Genomic DNA, 22,747 nt, shown 5'->3' with positions numbered 1-22,747 from the left:
TCTGCCACTGTTTCATGGTCACTGTAATGTAATCGATGAGAGTGGGGTGTATCTTATACATTTTTAAGCACTCTTTTATCCATGAATGAGGGATTCTATCAAATGCTTTTTTGTAGTCAATCCATGACATACTTAGATTCTTCCCCTTTTTACAGTTCTCCAGTATGACTTTATTTAACAACAAATGATTCTTTGTTCCATATGACTTTCTTTTATTGCCCTTTTGTTCTACTGCCATATTTGAGTTTTCTTCTAAATGACTATAAACTCTGCCGGCATCAATTCCCATGTATAGTTTATACGTCATCAGAAGGCAAGTTATTGCCGTATAATTTTTAGGGTAGCTTTCAGGTTCACTCTTAAGTAAGAGCATTGTTTTTTCTGTTAGCCAAGTTGGTGTCTGTTCTGGGTGCACATATAAATAGTTCTTACTCATGGCTCAACCTTGGTGCAAAGATGTTAATACTTTTAACTAGAAGTTAGGTACTGCATTTGGGCCTGGGGTTTTCTAGTTAGAAGCTTTTCTTAACTTTGATTCAATCTCTCTAGCTGTTACTTCATCCCATTTCATATCCTGTACCTTTAAACTTCTTATTTTTTCTTTTGCTTATTCTAGCCATTTAGCATCTTCATTAATTTCTACAGGATATTCATAGATACTTTTCCAAAATGTATCTATTTCTTCTTTTTTGGCAGTCTTTCAATTCCTTTTACCTTATTTCCCAGTTCTCTATAAAACCTTTTTGGGTCCTCAATAAATTGCGTATTTTGCACTTTTCCTTTATATTTATCTTCCTATCTCCTAAGTTTTTCCACCTGTGCTGAAATTTTTAGTTTGTTATTTGCAATAATGCATGATAGAGCCCGGTCTGTTATAGTGCATTGTTTTAATTACATCTATCTTTCTTAGTATTTTTGTTGATCTATTCCTTCTTCTATAGTCTTCTAACAGTGACACTTCTTGTCTTAATTGCTTTATAATTTTCTCTATTCGATATTTCCATGATGGTATTTGATTTCTCCCCTTCCTTTCCTTCACTACCCTGTGTTCTTGTGATAGAACTTTATCAGTTATTAATTTAGCTGCACAGTAATATATCCTGTTTACTTCTGTTATATCGCATGGATCTCTAGGGACAGTCTTAATTACTGTGTTCATTTGTTTTATCAGACTTCTGACTTCTTGGGTTTTATTAACCTTCTGCAGTCTACTTTCATTGATCTTGATATCTGTCTATGTCTATTAAATCAAGCAATTCTTATCTTAGCTCATTTTTCTTCCAAACTGAGGGCACATCCCTTGTTTTCCAATTCCTGCAGGCATTCTGTAGAAGGTTCTATAGCATCTTCCTGTGACACAATCTCATCAATTTCATCCTGTGCCATCTGTTGCTCTATTATATGGGAACTCACTGGCCTATCACTCCTCAACATTGACTGCATCAGAGTTTACACAGTTTCCTGTTCATTTCCTTGCTGTCTAGCTTCAAGTGAATGTTTATACTGGTTTCCTGTGGAAGGTTCCAAATTATCTTCATATGGCACCTGACCAATTGCTTCCTGTTCTACTGGTTTCCCCTTAATTTGGATATCCATTACTCTATCCTGTTGTGGTGCTTTCTGAATTAGATTTTCTACACTAAATCCTTCACTTTGCAGGTACTCCATAACCTCAGTTTCTATTTCTTTAACTTCTCCATTACGAATCTCCTTTTTCCGCTTTTCCTCTTTGTCTTCTTATTTTTATTGTAAAGTTATCCATGTCTGGATTCCTTTGTCTGTATTTCTCTTCAAATATTTTCGGTGCTGCTCTTTTTGTATTGGTTAGTTTTGTTTCTCCTTTGCATAAATATTGTACCATGTTAAATCTCTTTTTCTTTCCCATGTCCATATTTCTTCTTCAGATGTTTCCTGATCTTCCTGTTTCTGCCTACTTTGGGGACTCGCTCCATGCTGTTGTGATGTAACCTGTGTTAGACCTTCTACATCAAATCCTCCACTTTTTCACTTCTGCTTTCCTGAGCTTCTTTTGTACGCTCCATCTTTGTGATATTATTTTTTTATTTTTTAATTTTCCATATCCGGATGCCTTTGCCTACATTTCTTTTCAAATATCTTTAAGGCTGCCTTATTTACATTTATTAATTTGGCTTTCTCCTTTGCATCAATATTGTACCGTATCAAATTTCTCTTTCTTTCCCATGTCCATATTTTCAAATATCTCTTGGCTTTGTTATTTATACATTCGCACTTCCTCAGATGCTTCTTTTTCCAAGCAGATCAAGATTTCTTGATCTATATACTGTTTCTCACAAATCAGATTTTCATTTGAAACTTCTAACAGTTTTTCTTGCAGAAGTATTTTTCTTTCCTCTAATTTCTCTCTTAATCTTTCTGTATATCTTGTGTCTGGAAATTCTGGGCTTTTTGCATGCATACTAGTAACAACACATCATTTCTTTCTAGTCCACTTTATTGTCTTTATGGCTCATCTTTGGCCTATCAGTTTTTGTGATTTTTGCAGACTGCTACTTCCTTCTACATACAACAGGAGGCCATCCTCCCCCTGGCCTGGCCTGGCCCTGTTGTAGGAATGTTTCCGTATTTTGAGGATTCTATCTACATTGTCATGTTTTCCAGTCCTGGCACCAGTGTGCTTACCAGGATTGGACACTTTTTTATCCTGGGTCTTGTGCACACAGCTATCTTTTTTTTAGTTTTTGACCTACTTCTGTCCATGATATATGCTATATAAATACAGTCCATATATCAGTGTTGCCTTGGTGAGATTTTGTGAAAACAGGGTCCATCTCGTGAAGGTACTCACCAAAACTTGAAGATGAATTCAGTTTCAGCATTACTGCTCTCATTTGCTTGCTGAATTTCATTTCTCCATCTGGACACCAGGTTTTGTTTTAAGTCCAAGGTACTCATGATTTATCCAGTCAGCTCACTGACTTTTTTTCTGCCACTCAAGCATTTTCCTGTGAACAAGGGAAAAGGTTTTATTGGCAAGTTCTGTGTATGGGGTTTACTGTTGTCTGAGGAATGCGAAGCAGAATCCCCTTCAACTTCTGGCTTACTGTTTGCTGGGTCATTTTTTTCTTTCTTCATTAGCCTGTCCTGCATCCAGAAATGTCTTTGCACCTTCAGAAAATATTTTAAAAACTGGATATAACAACTTGAATCTCACACCTACCTCTCCATGTCCTCTGTTTGCAGAGATAAACTCACTTTTCTTCTGCCTGTGTACCTTGAACAACTTTCCACAAACACAGTGGTGTCCCCAGTTATTAATAGTTTTCCCTTTTGCAATTATTTTGACAGGAGCAGCTCTTTCTGCTCATATGACTGTATCTTTACTAATATAGGTCTTGACTTCTTTCTCATGGCCAAATTTGGATCCTTAGTACAATGCGCCCTTTCAGTTAATGCATCCTGCTGTGGAATACCAATCTAGTTGCTTATTTATACTTTTCATAAAAAATAATGTAGTCTGTTCTTTCTAGTTTCCCTGATATAGAAGAAAGTTACAGATTTTGTCTGTGTGCTCTGTTTTCCATCTCTATTTTTTTAAACAGTTTTTCTTGAGAAGGCTCACATTCGGCTACTCTTCCCTTCATTTCACCCCCTGATTTCTGCAGTTTTATCAGTTCATCTGAATAGCTATTTAAAGCTTCTTATAGTCTTTCCAACCTTTAGTCATTTGATCTTATATATTCCTCCAGTTTTTCACTTATTTTAAATAACCTGTGAATGCATTTGATTTACTTTTTTAATTACTGGAAGCCATCTTCCATACCAAAGCTGAAACCTGACGTTATTTTTGCTGAATAGCTGCAAGGCTCTCCCCCCACCAAAGTGTCTTTTTTCTTCTCCTTTTTAGTTGATTTCCTCTTCCTCTTACTTTTTACACATTTTCTTCTTTGCTGATATCCAGCAGTATAGTGCCTAGACAGTAACTGCATTTTACCCAGAATGTCATCTTCCCCTGGCTCCTTTGCATCTCTTCTATTCTGTTTGATTTTTCACACTGGGAGAGCTCTAATTAACCTGCCCTTCAGAATGCAGCTGTCATGATTTGACCATTCTGAGATGAGATAATAGAATAAAGAGGAATAAAGCTGGTCTGGTGTCTCCAACACCGACTGCTCTACAGCAGAGTAAAATACCTAGACTGTTTCTTGCCGTAGCTGATACAGCAGCAAAACCTCACACATGAAACAAAACCAAACTCAGGAATAATAGATCATACGCTGACAACACCTTGATGAGACTTCTCTCTTTCTCCTGAAACAAACTGTGAGGGTGTTGTAGTTTTGAGATTGCTGTTAAAGTGTGTCAGAATGTGGAGTTAAGGACACTAATAGACCGTCTCCTTAAAAGGTCAAGTGGAGATACTTATCTGATATCGTACATTATTATAATCTTATAGAAATTTCTTTGTTTTTTTTCTTCACTAACAGTGATGTATTTACCCGATATTCATTCTAATTTTGAAAGCAGAGTACTTTTCAGGTCTAAAGTTATATGTAAGGTGATGAGAATTAGCTCAATAAATGCTTTGGTTATTTAATGAAGAAGTAACACATTAATTTTTTTATCAAATATTTATTTACTGTTTTTCTTTATCTTTCAATCATTGATGCATTGCTATGCACTGTGAAGGACCTGGCAAACAATGAACAGCCCAACTGTGAAGAGAAACCCCAGGAGAACATGGAAAGTAAAGACAAAATTGGAGAAGATAGAGGTAGTGAGAGTGAAGAAACTGAACTAGCTGCAGGACAGCTGTTGAATGGTATTTTTTTCTGCTTTTTATGGTGGAATAGGAGTGAATATGTTGCATTTACTATTTTTCTGTTTCCACGTGGTGTTGCCACTTCTAACATATTACAAGAATAATGTAACTTCACAATACTGTGATTAGGGAGTTAACACCCACTTATCTTCGTTACATAACATTTATTTACCCATTATGACTTGTTAATTGAGTTACTCTCACTGAGTCAAAGGATCCTTTACACTGAAGATGTAGGGCGATAAACTCTCAATAGAAGCCTACAGGAGTTTAAAAGTAGTCATGTCTTTGAGAGTAGGGAGAAGGCTGAAGTACCCTGAGAAGACTCATACAAACTAGAAATTGAGAAACAGCATTATTGACCACTGTGCCCCCTGTGCTGTCCACTGCATGGAGTAAAACTTAGTTCAAGCATCTGATTCAGGACTAATCAAGGAGTCTCACGTGAAACATCCCTAATAAACAGAATCTGCACCAGTTATTTATTTATTTATTTGACATTTGTTGACCTGTTAGTCCAGCTAAGCCAAAGCCCTTTTTCAGTGGAGACCCGGGGAGAAATGCTCCACAAATACATATGTATATTACAATGCATAGCTACTAAGAGACAACTAATAAACAAATACAAAGATTAACAATTTAAGGATTTTTTCTGCCAGTTACCCTGCTTGTTGAAAAGTCATAGTAGTCGTGCCCTGACTAGAGGGATATAGCCTTGACTTTGACCCAGAAATCCCTTTTTTGACTACCAATTCAGGCACTAGAGAAGCCAAGTATGGTTGGCAGGAATGAGTGGCTTTTCATTGGCTTCTCCATTCCAGGGGAGAGAGATGGGTTTCTGCTGGTGATTTTACACATGCATAGTGATGAGGAAGGCACCATAATTGCATGGCAGATTGCCAGTAGCAGTTCAGCATTGAAGGGTGGCTGGAATTAGTGACATTGCACACATTACTGCACATGATGCCTGTAGCTTCATCCAGTTAGGGCATTTAAGAAATCTCCTGATGCACAGGGCAGCATATTGCTTTTTCCACCCCAAATCACTTTCCCTTTCCCTTTTCATTCTGCCACTGGTGTTGTCACAGCCATTGGTGAGGTAGTACCAAGAACAGTAAAAGAAAAGTGGAGCAATGGGAACAGGTTTATGTAGCTGATGGACAATTAGAGGGGCCACAAAATAGTATTTCTGAGTGATATTTTCTTTTCTATTTCCAGTAAAAGTGAGTTAGTACAATCTTTATAGAACTTACAGATTCTATGATATTTTCATTTTCAGTATAAGTGAGTTAGTATAATCTTAATAAATATTTCAGATTGTGACAGTGGTGAGGATTGCATGGCCCACTTAGTTTGCCAGTTATCTACTAAATAATCTTAGATGGATAGTTATCCTTCCTCCCATCCATCCTTCCATCCATCCATCCGTCCATCATTTTGTAACCCACTTGTCCCAGTCAGGGCTGTAGTGGTGGAAAACCAAGCAGGGGATATCAGACTTCCTTATTGCCTGAACAGTGTGCAGTCCATCCTTTAACTCCATTTTTATTTCATTGCCTGCAACTAAGCACTGTGCAAGAAGTAAGTATAAACATAAAAGATGAAGCAAACTATGCAACACAGTAGAACACACATTAATCAAAATAAATGGATATAATTAAATCAAAGTGAGCATAAAAGAGCAGCACCAGTGATGGCAGCATAACACACATTAACTGTAAATGTAAATAAAGAAGGGTACCAAAGGTGACAAGGTAACACTTGCTACCTATATGTCAAGTTAAATAAGTAAGCATTTAGGGAGTGCTTAAAACAGACAAGTGATGGGGACTTCCTCAACCATCACGTAGCAGGTTTTAGAGATAGTGTACTTGATTTTAAAAATTCCTAAATCCATGATTTTTCAAAGTGGACAAATGGAACTGCCATCATCTCTTGAGGTGCTGAGCACAAGGACTGAATTGGCTGATACTAGAAAAAAAAAGATCCTGAAGGTAATACAAACACAGGCCTTGTAAATCAAGATATACCAACTCAAGAATTTTGAAGAAGAAACACAGGCAGTATAATGAAGCTACACCTGAATAAAATGTAAAACTCCCTCTGCAATTTAACAGGAAGCTAGTGCAAGCTATTCAGTGTCATAATATGATAGTACCTGGGCACCCCCATAAGTGAGTAGGTTGCGAATTTCTGCATCACCTGTAGGAGGTTTGGTTCCATGTCTGAAGTTTAAGGTTCAGAACATTGCAGTAATCCAACCAAAAGACTAGCATTTGTACCACAGTAGAGAGATCAGAAGGTTAGATAAGATGTTTGGTAAGGAGGGTGTTATTCCTAAAGTGGAAAAGAGAGGATTTGATAATAGTCGAAATCTGGTCCTTGAATGTCAACTTGTCATCAAAAATCACACCTGTGTTATGCAGCATTAACTCTAACAGCAGACTGTTTTCAGAAAAAGTACAATTTGAACACAAAACTGGCAAACAAGAGTTCCAGACTGTGACATGAATGCTACCATTTTGAAGGTGTTAAGCTTGAACAGATTACTGACCATCCAGCAACGCATGTTTTCCAAGTCTACTTCAGTCTGTTTATTTAGAAAATCCTTTTAAGCCATTTTCTCTCTGAAAAGACTGTGACTGCATTATATAGAGATCTTAAGATTCACTGTTGCAGGAAATCATATATGTATTTGGAAATAAACTGCAGGCAGACATCAGTCTTCTGGTTAGTTATTTTCAGCCAGCGGATGTCCATGTGTACATGTGGTATCATTATTGTGCAGCAGTCAGCAGAAGGTAGCCCATCTTTGAAAAGGAGCACACCCTCTCTCAATTCCTTTTTTACTGCATGAACTAAACAATCATTCTGTTTTGGCTTTGTCATTTTGCTAGTCACTTCTTGACAAGTATTGCTTCATAGAGTGTTATGTATATTTGTTAAGATTCTTATTTGAAATGTGACTATAATTTTGCTTTATGTAGATTTAATAAATGACGTCACCTGAGAAAGAAAGGAACCAATACCCTTGTAGCAGTAAGATTACCTATAAAGACTTCTACTTGCAGTGTGTATTTTGCTTTGAGGAACTACAAGATATTCATGTCTTCATTGTGCTTCCTTTTAAGGGAAAAAAAATAACAAAATTACATGGAGAGCTGAAATGTTCACCCTTTAATTTAACATAAACTATTTTTTGGATATTTCACCTTTTTATTCTTCTGCTCATGTTTGTTTTAAGAAAATTTAATAAAAAAGTTAAGCATTTTTGTAGAGAAAAAGGAATGAAGACATTACCTTTTCAAACTAAAATAAATGAATAAATAAACTAACATTCAGAATCGTTATTTCTTGGCTAGTACTCAGAATGGCAACTCCTTCTGTCTTCATTTGTTGAAGCTCAGTTTTTTCCACTCATACTGGAAAGTGAATTCTGCTTCATTCTTATTGTTTTCTTACCACTCAGATTTTTAGTCCTGAGCTAGAAAGAGGAAAAACAGTCTGTGAGTAGACTGCATCTGTTGGTATACCTAAATGGCTTATGGTTTTGATGCTATCCTATCTGTGAGAAGGACATTTCTTCCCGCCCTACGCTCAGACTTCACGGATAGATGCTCAGTATGGGCCTTGCTTCTGATTGAATTCTACAGGAACCAACCAATTGGTATCCACTTACTGGTGAAGCAAGTATTTCCAGGTAAGGCTTCAGTATCCAGGATGGCCAAGAATTAAAGGATCTGAAGTAGTTGTCTTCATTTGGTCTTCAACCTGTGGATGTGAAAACTAAGCTTTTGAATGTTCCACTGAATAAATCTTTCCTTTTGGCTTATCTTCTAAAAGTGCATTGCAGCAATTAGTGACAAAAAAGGAATACTGCAACAGTAAAACAAATATTCAAATCCTGACTTTCATTATTTGAACAGTTGCCACTTAAAGAACTAACTGGTCCTGCTATAGAAACAAATTATGCAGCAGCGATTTAAGTGCAAAAAACAGATCAAAACAAGCAACAATCTTGAAGGAATATGAGACAGTAAACATTACTACAGCAACTACAGTAAGAATCTTCAAAATAAGGCGGACCATTCATTTCTGCACATTGAAAGTCAGACCCATAATTACTTCACTCTTTGTCCACCAGGCCTTTCGTTCAAGAGGAAGATTCCCTATTTGCAGAACCTTCGTACCAGATAACTGCAGGTGGGTAAGTGAGATAGTGACAAGGGGCCTAGTAATTTAAGTCACTCCAGTTCCAGGCCGTGTTCCTTCTGCTGCAAATGTCCTGTAGTTCAACATGTCCTTAGCATTCAAGCCAAGCCATAAATAAAAAAAAAAAAGATAAGATAAAAGTTCAGGTTGGTTATGCAAACTTTAGTGTTTATGTATGTGTTTTGTTTATTTCTTTGCCAAGAATGTTATGTTTTTCAGTGCCCATTGTCAATGATATACAGGTGAGAAGAATTCAAGCAAAAATATTAAAGGCAAAGTGTGTGATAAAGGAAAGTTACTTCGTACAGACATAGTGCATGCATTTCGTTACTAAATAAACTATGTATAAAATGCAAACATTATTCAAAATTAAATAACATGTTAATATATATATATATATATATATATATATATAAAAATAATGAAATTATGCTGTTGATAGAGCAGCCTTACAAATTCTCCCTAGAGACATGAAAACTTTGACTAATTGATGAAAGATACCCTTTTCCAGGATTTTCCTGAAAATAAGAGGAGTGTTATTCAATTGCTGGATAACATAAACCAGAAAATTAGCATTACCAAATCTGTTTTAGATTTAGGTACATGAAGAAAATTAGCTTGATCACATCTAAGATTGCACTGTTTAGAACATATTAGTAAGTGGAGGTCAGTATGGGGCACTGAGTATTGTTTGTGTGAACTCTAGAAGGATAAAGGATAGTTGTTGACCAAATTCTATCCATTTTAAACTTTGGAATGACATACACTAATGAGTTTAAGAATAATGCCATGATGCAACCATGGGAACTTGTATCCCATAAATTCAGGTTAATTAAGTGCTTAATCCAAAGTGCTGCACAAAACTGTATAAGGCTGCTTACAGAATTCAGAAAATACTGACAAGTGAGTTGTTGTCTCAAGCTAAAGCTCCCTGAGAAAATTAATGCAGTTACTAAGAAATACATAAAATACTAAAACTAATACAAAAAAATAGGTTAAATGTATTGCCCAAAACATAGTTTAAATGGGTATGTTAGACTAAAAATCATACACAAGCCCAAATCATTCCTCCTTTCAACACAGGAAATCCAGGTTTCAAGCTTAGTTTATGAAAAAGACCTTGAGAGAATAGGGAGCCCTTCAAGTGCATGCAAACAATGCAGGTGCAGCTATGGTAAGTAACACGAGCCACAAGCTACTCTCTATAAGACTGTAAATATCACATCTGATGGTCCATAAGGCTTGTTTGAATGCTGGAAATGTCCAAGCTCAGGACTGCAGTTCTACTTCTAAACTGAATAAGTTTGTTCAGAGTTTTTGAGATTGGAGAAGGAAGAGTGATGGGATGTCAGCTATTTAAAACAGTTAAAATGCCACATACATTTCTTACTACTTTTCTTTCAAGTATATGATAACAAAATTCCTTTTACAAAATGATTGATGAGAATCGACATTTGGTAAGTTGTGACCTTGACTTTAGAAATTCAGGGAGCACGTTAACAAAATCTAGTGATTCTCTCTTAGCTTACAAATATGCTTGTAGACATAATGGGGTGCAACAGCATGAAAATTAAGACAAGAGCATTTCTGAAATAAACTAGTTGCAATTTTAAGGAGGTAATTTGGAAGTATAGTTCAGAAATGTTGTGGAAATGGGAGGACTGTAAAGCAATGACATATACTTATGACCTGATTATTGATGGTTTACTATCAAAATGTCAAGGGACAAAATAATTAACACTCAGAACACCAAATAAGAAGTACAAAAAAAAACCATTCAACAAATCACACTGTCAAATCAGCTGGACAAATTCAGCAGATTCAACATTAAAATCGAACACATCACATGATGTCTGTGTAAGAGCGAAGATAAACTAAACTCCTGTACCTCACATCACATTTTTGCAGGAGGCAATCCCCCCCCCCCTGCATCCCCCACATTGCCTGCAAACTATATATTCCAATTCCAACATCTCACTTGTTGTTGTTGTGTCTTTCGGCTTTTCCCGGTTGGGGTCGTCACAGTGGAACTCCGGTCCTCTAATGATTGGCAGTAGATTTTTACGTGCCGAGTTGCCAGCCCTGACGCACAACCTTCAACGAAGGTACGCCCATTCACGCATGTCTCCACACAGAAGACGCTTTAGCTGAGAATCGAACAGGACAACGTCTTACTGTGAAGCAACAATGCTACCGCAGCACCACCACCGCAGTTCAACTCCAAGAGGAAAGGGATGAATTTCCCAAACCGTACTGTAGCGCGATCTCTGTACAGTACTTCAAGTTTATATCAGCGAATGCACAGTGCATTGGCTGATATGAACTTTCGACACAGAGATGTTCAGCACAATGGAAATTTGAACATCCATGTTTTGAGTTTTCCATCTGCAGAGCATCTCCGTTCGCAATTTTAATAGTAAACCATTATTGATTAATACATTTCCATAAGTTTTAGAGTTTGTGCTTGTGTATTTGTTGGTTCAAAAGTAGTTCTCACTACTGTTAATTTCTAGCAATTTTTTCTTAAATTATGGCCTTACAATATACCATAATGACATATGACAACGTGGATTAATGACAAACTTACCAAAAGTTATTTCTGTCGACTTCCAAGATGGCTATCTACTACTTAATAGAGTAATTTCAGCTTTTCTGTATGAAAACAAAAAAAAATGAAAAAAGGGCCAGTGAAATTATCACTTTGGGAAAAATCTGGTAACTGGCTAGTAATTAGACTGCCTGGACACTAATAAATCTGGAGAACCCAAGAGAAAATCAACAGAAAAGGAAAAGAGAAAACATGCTGTCGAGAATCGTACATCTGTTCAACAAAAAGCAGTTCAAGTTTCAGCTTTGGTACAGGAGATTGAGATCAGTAATTCAGAGTAAAAAGTAAATTGATTGCACTTGTAAATGTTTAAAATAAATGAAACACTAAAGGATGATAAGTCATATAACAAAAGTCTGGAATATAGCAAAAGATATAACTATCTATTCAGACGAACTGACAAAACTATAAAAATCAGAGAGTGAAATGAAGAAAGGAGCTATTTCAAAAATAATAGAGTTGGAAGACAGAGCATGCAGAGAGAACCTGAAATTTTTTGCTGTACTTGAGAAACTGGAATGACAGATTGTATTCATTTTATGAAAGTACAAATATGCAACTAGACTGGTGTTCCACAGCAGGGTTTGGTAACTGAGAAGGCAGTGTGCATACTCCAAATCCGGCCATGAGAAGGCAGACAAGACCTATAGTAGTAATGATGTAGTTATACCAGCAGAAAGAGTTGTTCCTGACAACACTATAGCAGAAGGAAAAAGTATTAAAATTGGGGACAGCAGAGTGTTTGTGGAAAATGATTATTCAATTTACACCAGACAGAAGGCGGGCAGGTTTATCACAATACTTGGGGAAATTTTGAGAGGCAGGTGTGGGATTCAAACTGCTGCATTCATCATTAGAATATGTTTTTCTCCTCTAGATCAAAGACATTTGTGAATTGAAACAGGCAAAGGGGAAAATTATAAAGTTTATCCAACAGGAAAGTGTGACAGCAAACCTCTACTGCTTATTCTTCTGTCAGTAGCAAAGCCCTTACAGACTTTGTCAGTGAAACCTATTCCATTGTTCCAAAGGAAAATGCTTGAGATACAGAAAAAGCACAAGAGCTGAATGGAAAAATAAGGAATACCTTGGACTTGAACCAGAAACCAGTATTGGAAGATGGAGGTGGTGAGGAAAAAGACCAACAACACTGAATTTAGTGAATTAATGGGAGACTGTAAAGCATCATTCACATTGGGTATAGGAATAGATGTGTGAAATGTGGTTTTGCAAGAAAAAGTGTTTGAGAGATACTGGAATTTTGTTAATTAACTGTGTTAAATTGGTGAGTGAACTGTTAATCATATACCCTACTTTATGTCATTAATGTTTAAAAAGATGCTGAGATGAATGAAGAAGTAAAGTTAATGTTAACTGAAATCTTGCGAGCTATTTTTTAATATCTGGGAGGTTAGATAATAGTAATTGTCCTGCGGTGTTTCTGGCTTTGGTCACTTTTAGGAGTGACATCAGTTGAGCATAGTACCCGGTTGTTGACATATGGTTCAAATATGTTGTGGAGACTGTTTTTTTTTTTTTTTCTGGGTGAAGAAGAAACTTTTGGGCTATTGTTAGTTGGTTATAGGCTAGCAATTGAGGAAGCTCTATCCAGGATAACTGCTTCAGAGCTAAACAGTGATGTGTGTGGTATGGAGAATTTGTGGCAGATTTAGCTATTTTATTATAACAAGCTTCCAGCTTTCCTAGATCAGCATGTTTAGATTGGTTAGAATGGGGGAGGCATATAGAAGAGTTGAGAAAAGGTGTGTCCTAGCTATTGATATTCTGATATTGTGAATTGAAACTGTTTGTTTCTATACAGTGTACCTAGTTTTTTGTGTACCTTCATGATTTGGGATGTATGTACAGTAGAGCATTTATTATCCTAAACAGTTATCCAAACCAGCCTTCCAAAGTTTTGGGTAGGAAAAATCATTAGTTATCATCAGTCCGAATATGTAAACATTATATGTATTTGCTTGAGCATGTTTTTTTAAGCTTGTAGCCAGCTCGTATGTGAACATTATTCTTTATTGTCCACTGGAATCACTGAATGGTTGAAAAGTATATTTCTGCATGCAGAAAAAACAAGATTTTAGAAGTATTTTAGTGGGTTCAATTATATGTTTGATTGTCTGAACAGTTTGATTATCTAAACTATCCTAGGTCCCAATTAGTTCAGATAATCGACTGTATACTGTATATGTAAAGTAAATGCAAAGGGGGAAGATGACAACCCTGCCTAATTCCTCTCTTCAAACAAAGTTGTCAAGAGTGGAACCCTCCTGCCTTAATTCTTGCCTCTGAACTTTCATAAATCCACCTTATTAACCCTGATATTCTATCAGAGAATGTGCATGCTGCCAGTGTTCTGCTCATATAATCCCATACGACTCTAATGAATGCTTTCCCTGCATCAAGACCCACCAACAATAGGGACATTTTCATTCTCTGTACTTCCCTCTGGATGATCATTGTTCTATTAATGTTTTCAAATGTTTGTCTCCCCTCTGCAAAACCACACTGATCCATGTCTGTCAGTTTTGACAACACCTTTGCCATTTTCTTAGCTAGTATATATATAAGCACTTTATACTTATATGTAAAGTTGAAATAGGTCAATATGAAGAAGGGACTGATAAAGTGTCTTGACTCTCTTCAGGTAAAACAGTCGCCACAGCTTTCTTCCAAGATGCTAATACCCCCCTCCACACACACACACACACACACACACACACACACACACACACACACACACACACACACTTTTAAAATACTGTTAGACAAAAACTTCCAGATATTCATATTGTAAATATTGATAATTTTGCACATTTTCTGTTACGGCTACTCATGTCATGGAACAGTCCTGGTTGTGCTTGCTGTCTCTAACATTTTGTTGACAATCTGCTTCAATTATGCTGAGAACCATTTTGGAAGCAGTAAAATGTTATCAATACTCTGTTTCCTTTGTAATTTTTGTACCTCTAATGTGAGAAGGGGCTAGAAAGGGCCTATGGACCCATGGACACATGGACACAAAAGCATTGCTAGGTAGAGAAGCAGAAAGATTTACAGATTGGCAGAAAGGAAGCAAACATGTATCTGTTTATTTTGAAGTAGCAGTGAAAAAAGGATGTGTCCAGCTTGACAGACAGTCATCAGAAATCAGTGAATAAGTTGTATAAAAGTGAAACTTTTACAATGTTGCTTCCTGTGGTCCAGGGTTTGATGCCTTCAGCCTTCATTTGCCTACTGTATGACCTTGAGAAAGTTACCTAACCAGGCAGTGATTTGGAGCAACTGGAAAAAAACTGGGCTAGGTTCCTTAATGGTCTTCTGACCTGCATGCCTAGTAACTACTCATTAATCTGCGAACCTGTATTGACAATGAACCTACTAAGGGCTTCATAGAAGTACAGTACTATGGATGAATACTCGGACTGAGATTAAGGCAAAGTAGGTGACCAAGGTACTGGGAGCAAATAACTAGAGAGGGAACGGTAATAGAATGGGTAGATGCCAAGAGCTTATTTGAACTGCAGGCTAAAGATTGCTTTCCATAGCAAGGACTGATATCAAAGTATAGGCAAAGAGAAAGAAATAGGGGGTTCCTAAACAAAAGACCAGTACTTTTAGAGTTTTTAGTAGAATCTAGAACAGAAATTGCCATTAAGAAAGGAATAATTAGTAGAGCATATAAAATATTGCATGATGACTATAAGAATCAATCAGAGGCGGTTAGGAAGGATTGGGAAGAGAGAGTAGATAAGTAATTCACAAAGAAACAATGGGGGGATATATGTTTATCTCTCCAATATACAACTAAATCTAGAAGAATCTGGATCTTTGCCTGGAAGTGCTTACATAGATAATTTTATACCCAAAGCAGACTTCAAAGAATTTTTCCTCAGGTAGACAGCAAATGTTGGAGGTGGGATGGGGCAGAAAGAGGTAACTGGGAACATGTTTTCTGGGAGTGTAATGAATTGGTAGATTTAACGATTCCCTGCAGATTGGTCTGTCACAGATGCTGGGTGAGCAAGTTGGCGTGACTAGGGAAATTATTTTTTTGAGCTGTGATACAAACTTGGAATTGCCTAGACATAGTAAGGCCTTGCTGAGTCTAATTATGATGGCTGCCAAAAAAAAAACAATTACTAGAAAATGGAAATCAAAGGCAACTTTACTAGAAGTAGTGAAGATAGTAACAGAGTTAAAACAACTGGCACTGGTATGCAGGAGCAAATGACATAAGAAAAAAATGGAACTGTGGGATCAATATATGCAGAGGAGGAATGAGGTTTAAAAGAAGACAGGATTTGAATGAGCTATGTAATGGTTGACTGACAATGACTGGGTATGTTAAAAGTGATGTATAATGTATACTCATTCATGTATAATAATTGTGTCGGCAGGGTTTGGAATGTATAATGTATAATGTTTGCAACTGAAATTGTGTTGCTATGGTCTATTGTTATTCATATAAATGTAACATGGCCTATGTCATACAGGATAATTTAATAAAGATGTTTCTTCTTAAAAAAAAATAAAAGACAAAGTGGGTGATACAGAACACAGCTGTCATAAGGTATTGTTACAATAACCACTCCATAAAGATCTACTGTTGTGATACATATCCTTACACACAAATTTCCACAGACTATCGTCTCTGTTGATTAAACAGTTTCTTTTCAATCAACTGTAACAAGCCAGGAAGTTTAACTTTTTCCTGCTCCACATTTTCTCCTAAAGTTGACCTCATCCACACTTCTTCATTTAATATTTTCTCTGTTTATAAAATGCTGTTGCAACCCCCTCCCCTGTTTTTACATTCAGGTCTGCTAGTTTGCCCTGTTGCTCCATAGTACTGATGCTGTTAATTACACTGATCAGCCTTTTTGTACTCCCAACTAGTTTGTATGTATGTATGTCTTGAGATGAGGTTTCCATGGTTGCATGCAGTACTTTAGATGTTGCAGTCTTAGAAGGCTTTAGATGACTTTCTGGTCTCTGAATTGTATTGCAGCCACAGGTAGCATCTTTATTTTTACATCATAGCTCTTTTCGTTGTATTTTGTGTAAAGGTATTGCACAAAGTCTTTGAGTCTGTAATATCTTTTAGGGAAGATGCAAAAGACTGTCCTTGTTTGCTTACCCTGTTGCACTAGTGCTCCACTAAATTATTTTGAAATGGTTTAATTCACTTATGAGGGTATATGTAGCTTACAAAAAAGGATAGTGCAGGAAAGTAGGATCCATGTTTTGGAGTGGTGCAAATAATATTGCAGATCATTCACAGATCATGTGACATATTTCTGTTTACCACTGTTTAGTGCAAGCTGCAACATTGATCTGCCCTATTTGCCTTTTATGGCACATTCAGAATCACACAATGTGTAGTACAAGTCCAGGATATTGTTTAGCATTTCTTGACTATTTGTAAAATTGCAAAATTTCATGTAACATTGCATTTTTCTGACTGGAAAAGATACCCTGCTTCTCTTGCTATCAACATTTAACACTCGTTAATGATTTAACATGTTGTGCCTTTGTCTTTTATTTGTTGTAGCTGATGTTAATGAAGACAAAGAAACATCTGTAGAAAAAACAGACACAGATGCTGTTGAAGACAAACTGGAAGACAAAGAATGCAAGCCAGGTGGGCAGCAAGGCCGATGGTGACCTTGTCAAAAGACCAGTCCCAATCTAGTTTGTGGCAGTCTTAAGATAATTTGAACAATATTGCACTGTCTCCAGCTGTTTCCTTTCCATTAACCTATTCTGTGTGCATGTCTGTATGTATAAATATAGACCTGCTGTAACTGTGGATCTGGTATGAGGAGGTCTAGCCTCATTTTTAAACATCATTCTCAAATCCCATTTTAGACAGTGACATATGTACACATTCATTAATAAAAGAGAAAGCAAATCACAATAACATTTTTTATGCAGTATACATATATATTTTGTTTTTTAGCAACTATTGTTCAGTCCAACATTACATAAATTGGTCAGTTCCTGCCTTTCCTTAAACCTCACTCCTCCTCCTGAACATTATTCTACAGTAGTATTTTTGTTTCCACAATTTGTATTTATTTCTATGTTCATTGAAGTTCATTAATTCCAATGCCCTGGACCAGCTCATTCTCACCCCCACTAGAGGTAGCAACATCCTTGACCTGGTCATTACTAACATGGGCGACCATTGCTCTCCACCAATAGTCAGCTCCTCGCTGGTTAGATCCGACCACAAACTAATCACCTTGGAAATCCACATTTCTCCCACTCCCCCTCCCCCCAGCAAAGGTGACTACCATGAAAAGCTTCTCCAAAGCTAACTTTGGGATCCTAAAAACAGAGGTGGCTAACTTCACGGCACCCATGCAAATGGACAATAGTTGTGTGACTGCAGAATCATACACCAATACACTGTACGAACACGTACACAAAAGCATGGATCTCGCTATACCCAATAGAACCAAGACACTCTCCTCCAAAAAATGGAAGCCAATCTGGTGGTCCCCTGCCATAAACAAACTCTACAAGAGAAGGAGGAAACTGATGCGGAATAAGGTGAAGTCCCAAGACTGGAAAAACTCCCATATCTGCCTCAACAAAAAGTTGAGATCCCTTATCAAATCCTCTAAAGCTAGGTATGAAAACAGAATTGCAGCAGATAGTAAAGACAACCACAAGGCATTCTGTAGTTATGTAAAGAATCTCCATGGCAATAGCCAGATTTGCTGTGAGCTACTGCACAGTGGTATCTCCAATACCGAGCCAACAGATATTGCCACTATACTGGCCAACAGATTCAGTGCCAACTTTACCCCCCTCCCTCCCCCAAAGGACCAATCACAATACCAATAGATTGTCAGGCATCTAGTATTACTGCTGCACAGGTTAAAACAGCACTGTCCAAGGCCAAGAAAACAGCTTCTATGGGGCCTGACAGTATCCCTGGTTGTGTTCTAAATGAACTACAGAGTGAACTGGCACCTCACTTGTGTGCCCCATTCAATCACAGCCTCACCTCAGGCTTTGTCCTTGCTGAATGGTGCACTGCTATAGTCATCCCTCTTCACAAAGGAGGAGTGACTACAGACCCTGGGAACTATCGCCCCATTAGCCTGACGAGTCTGATATGCAAAGCTATGGAACACATCATCATGGACCTAACAAACAAGGATATAGGGAATAGGTTCATAGGTTCATAGATTAGAACTAGGTTAACTGCCCTTGTGGGCCATTTCAAGCCTAACCAATTACCTCATGTGAGAATAAAACCCTGTACCTTGTGTCTGTAAGGTAAATACCTTAACCATTATGCCATCCTCCCACCTCTCTTGTTTTGTGAAGGGTAGATCATGCCTGCTTAACTTGGTCGACTTCTTGAGTCAGTCACCAGAGCTGTGGATGAAGGCAAGGTGATTCCTACAGCCTACCTTGATCTGACTAAGGCTTTTGATACCATTCCCCATTCAGGAATCATAGAAAAACTCACTAAGCTTGGCATCAACCCCTATATCACTAGGTGGGTTGCAAACTGGCTCACAGATAGAACCCACAGTGTAAAAGTAGCGACTCCAAGTCAGACTGCTGATTAGTCACAAGTGGAGTCCCACAGGGTTCGGTCCTGGGTCCTCTCCTGTTTGGTATCTAGTTTTCGGAAGTCCAGGCCAACATGAAGGGACTCTGAGGGAAATCCAGCCAGTAAATAGATGTCTTCTAATTTCTAATAATTATAAAGCCATAGCTGGTGACTCAATTTATTCAAGTTATGTCACTAAACTGTTGAACAACATACCATCTAAACTACGACAACTAAAAAAACAAATCCTTTAAAGTCAGAAGACTCAAACAATACCTGTCTAACTCTTGGTTATGCTCTTTCTCTGTACCTGGATAATCGTACCCCCTCATCACTGTAACAGTATGTTCTTATAACCATTTTCTTTTCTACTTATATGTATGTATGTGTATAGATATATATATATATATATATATATATATATATATATATATATATTCACACACACACACACACACACACACACACACACACACACACACACACACACACACAGCCAACATGTGAACTGCTGCCCTCTATCTTTGTATGTATCATATGTATGCTAATGGATTCAGGTAATTTTATCTACTGCATTTACTATCAGATAGTTTTATCTATTCCATGTACTACCAGTTACAAAAAAAAAAAAAAGACAGAAGTGCCTTATCAGCTTTGAAAGCAAGTAAACCACAAAGTGAATGCTTGCTGTCGCATAGACAATAAGTATCATTTCAGAAAAAAGTCAAGACAATTTTGAAATATTCCCCTAATACAAATAAGTAGCTTGCAGACTAATGTCTATAAACGTCCGTGGATAGATGAGGCAAGCTATTCAGGGACAGTTCAGAGTGAAGGAAGGTCCCTTGAGTGAGACGTGAATGTAACAGCACTCAGAGTGTGTAATAATTGTTACACACCTTTGATTGCGCTGTTACCATCAGGTCTCACATTACAGAAGCACTTTACAGGTTTGTTTTTTTGTCTGATTTTCGAGCTTAATCACAGCATTCTGTGCACTACAAGGTTGTTTTTAACCCTCCCCTTCCAATGCACACTGGCTGTGTGATAAATGCTACTTACTCACGAGATCGGTAGGTCCCAACTCTTGGATTTATAACATGTCTTACTCAATTGCCAAATTGCCGTTTTCCATTCCCTTGCAATCACATCTCTTGCAGTTAAATGAAGTGAGAGTGATCTTTAGTTGATAATGGGCTCTAAAGCTTATCAGGTCTGTTTTATGAGTTGGTGTTTCTGCTGCTCTGCCTACTTCTGTTATTCTTGCAGGAGGAAGTCAGGGAGAGAAGATTTGTGTTTTCTCTCTGCTGAAAGACAAGGACAACGTAATCAATTCCCAGTGTGAAAGAGACACTTCAGAACTGGGAAAGGTAATCATTTTTTTAAACCTTCCAGTTAACACCCATAGCTCCTGATGACACTTTTTTTAGGGGGGGGGGGTGCTGGCTTCTTTAAATATGACTCATATTTCTCAACCTGTTAACACAAGATATCTGGATAAAGCCTAAATACTGGAGGCTTCAAAGGTCCCCAAAAATAAAGACAGATTTTAGATATTGCTCTTTTAAACTTTAGTTTAGTGTTTGTATACATTTTTGAAGGATATGAAGTTTGTAACGCAAATTTACGTTCTTATTTACTGACTTCAGTCCTCAATGATTTGGCAGAAAACCACAAATTGTATGAGAAACAGACGAAAGATATGTGGCAAAAATATGGACAGTCTGTGAAAATGTGGACAGTTGAGAGGTATGATTGTGACTTGCCCGTTAACAGTAAGCAACAATAGAAACAGCAAGGTATAAATAACAAGGTTACACTGAGAGGTAATCTAGAATATCCTACAATGGAAATATTCATTGTTTACCACTTTTTGTTTACATTTAATTAGTAAATTATTCATATTTTTAAAACTAGGAGAGCTACATTGTATGAAGGAACATTGTATCAAACCCAGTTGTGAGAGACAAAACGTGGATTGTCAGTTTCCACTTAAAGTACAATATTCATGAGATTTTGCTATTTGATAGCTAGTAATTATGAAGATATACAATTTTCCATATGTAGTTAATATTTCCAAAACCAAGTGAATTACAAATTAATTGCATGACATCAGGTGAAAATTAAATGATCTTTAAGAAAATAAAAAATGTACACCTTGAAAGATATTCATTATTATTTATATTCCTAATTAAAGAATTGTAGATATTTTAATTAACAAGCACTCTAAGATGAATATATTGCTGTCACATGAAAACTCCTATGTGGATAACAAAAGTGTTTCAAAAAAGTGTTGGATGTACAATTTTCAAGATAATTTATTTGTAAAACTTTAGACAAACATTCTATGTGTGCATTAAATGTTTAGATTTGTTTTGTATTATGCTTTTAACATGATTTTTCAGAAAATGCTCTTCAGTGTAAGAATGAGTGTAGGGAGTTCAGAGGTCTAATGATTTAAGGAGCAGGTGACAAGCAGGTTAGGTTACTTTGGCCTTCAGGAGCACCACTGAACAGATCTGTTTGGTGCAAGCTTTCAACTTGTTATTCAGCAGAAAAAAGAGATACATAAATTACAACAGTAGTGCGTATGTATTTTATTGTACCTGTGATACGTGCTTCAGATGTTGCTTTGATCAGTGGTTTAGTTGGAAATGGGGGGGGTGTGAACATAAACCACTGTGTGCAGCTCTTTTCAAATTAGGCTTATCATGAATTCTGATTCCAAAACTTTGGAAGCTAAAGTCATAATGCTAATTTATTTATATTTATTTTTCTGTGTTAGTGTTTGTGTGCACTCGTGTGTTTGTTGATTTTATGTATATCATTATTAGAGTTCTTCTGCTATTTTGTTGGAAATTGCAATAACATTGGTTGAGGTGTTTTAGTGTATTAATAATAATAATCAATATTCATTTAGTTATTTTGATGGAAAGACACTGTTGTTGAAGCACAACATAAAAAAGGTGTATTTAATTTCTAATGCAGCCCATCTGTTTTTTTTTTTTTTTATTTTGTTTGTTTATGAAGTGCATCTGTGACGTGTGCTACAGTTTGTTGATGTGATCTTGATGAGATGTCTTTGGTTATCTTAGCTGTAATATAATGTTTTTTTTATAATGTTTGGTTTCCATCAGAGGCTGTTTTACCTCTGCAAAAATGGTTAGATAAAACTATCTCTGGAATTTCTAAGTTCTCCTTATGTTAGAAGTAAAAGTACTATATATTTCACAAGAAAATGTATATATTGTTCATCTGTAGCATCTCATGGCTACAATGCCAAGCTTTGAAGTGGCTCAAGCAGTGGAGTCATTCAGAATTATGCAACAGTGGATGCTCTGAGGACAGCATTGCTAGCTTTGGTTTGTGTTGTACGCAAGTACACTGTTCATATGTTAAGTTTTGTAATGACATTTTGATGGATAAGAATAGCCTTTCAAAGACTGGCCCCATTAGCATTAGTTCTTGTGCTTTAATGCCACAGTGACATTTTGCAACTGATCTCTGCACACTCAGTAGCATTGCCATTTCACAG

The 22,747-nt window shown here is 36.9% G+C and overlaps 1 protein-coding gene across 3 annotated transcripts in view; it reads left to right on the top strand.

The window, feature by feature from the left end:
• The window catches only part of CHD5 (chromodomain helicase DNA binding protein 5), a 2,140,358-nt gene that overhangs the window by 1,711,485 nt on the left and 406,126 nt on the right, over positions 1–22,747 (top strand). For all 3 annotated transcript variants that reach the window (XM_044063016.1, XM_044063014.1, XM_044063013.1), the window contains exons 30-31: positions 4,669–4,801; positions 17,191–17,280. In XM_044063016.1, the coding sequence (XP_043918951.1) occupies positions 4,669–4,801; positions 17,191–17,280 (223 nt within the window). The remainder of the gene's footprint in view (positions 1–4,668; positions 4,802–17,190; positions 17,281–22,747) is intronic.

Source organism: Protopterus annectens, chromosome 2.part1, assembly GCF_019279795.1.
Source record: "Protopterus annectens isolate FY-2018-M chromosome 2.part1, PAN1.0, whole genome shotgun sequence".
NCBI classification, from domain to species: domain Eukaryota; kingdom Metazoa; phylum Chordata; order Ceratodontiformes; family Protopteridae; genus Protopterus; species Protopterus annectens.
Note: the sequence above shows the minus strand (reverse complement) of the source record. Positions and strands in the feature narration are given on the sequence as shown.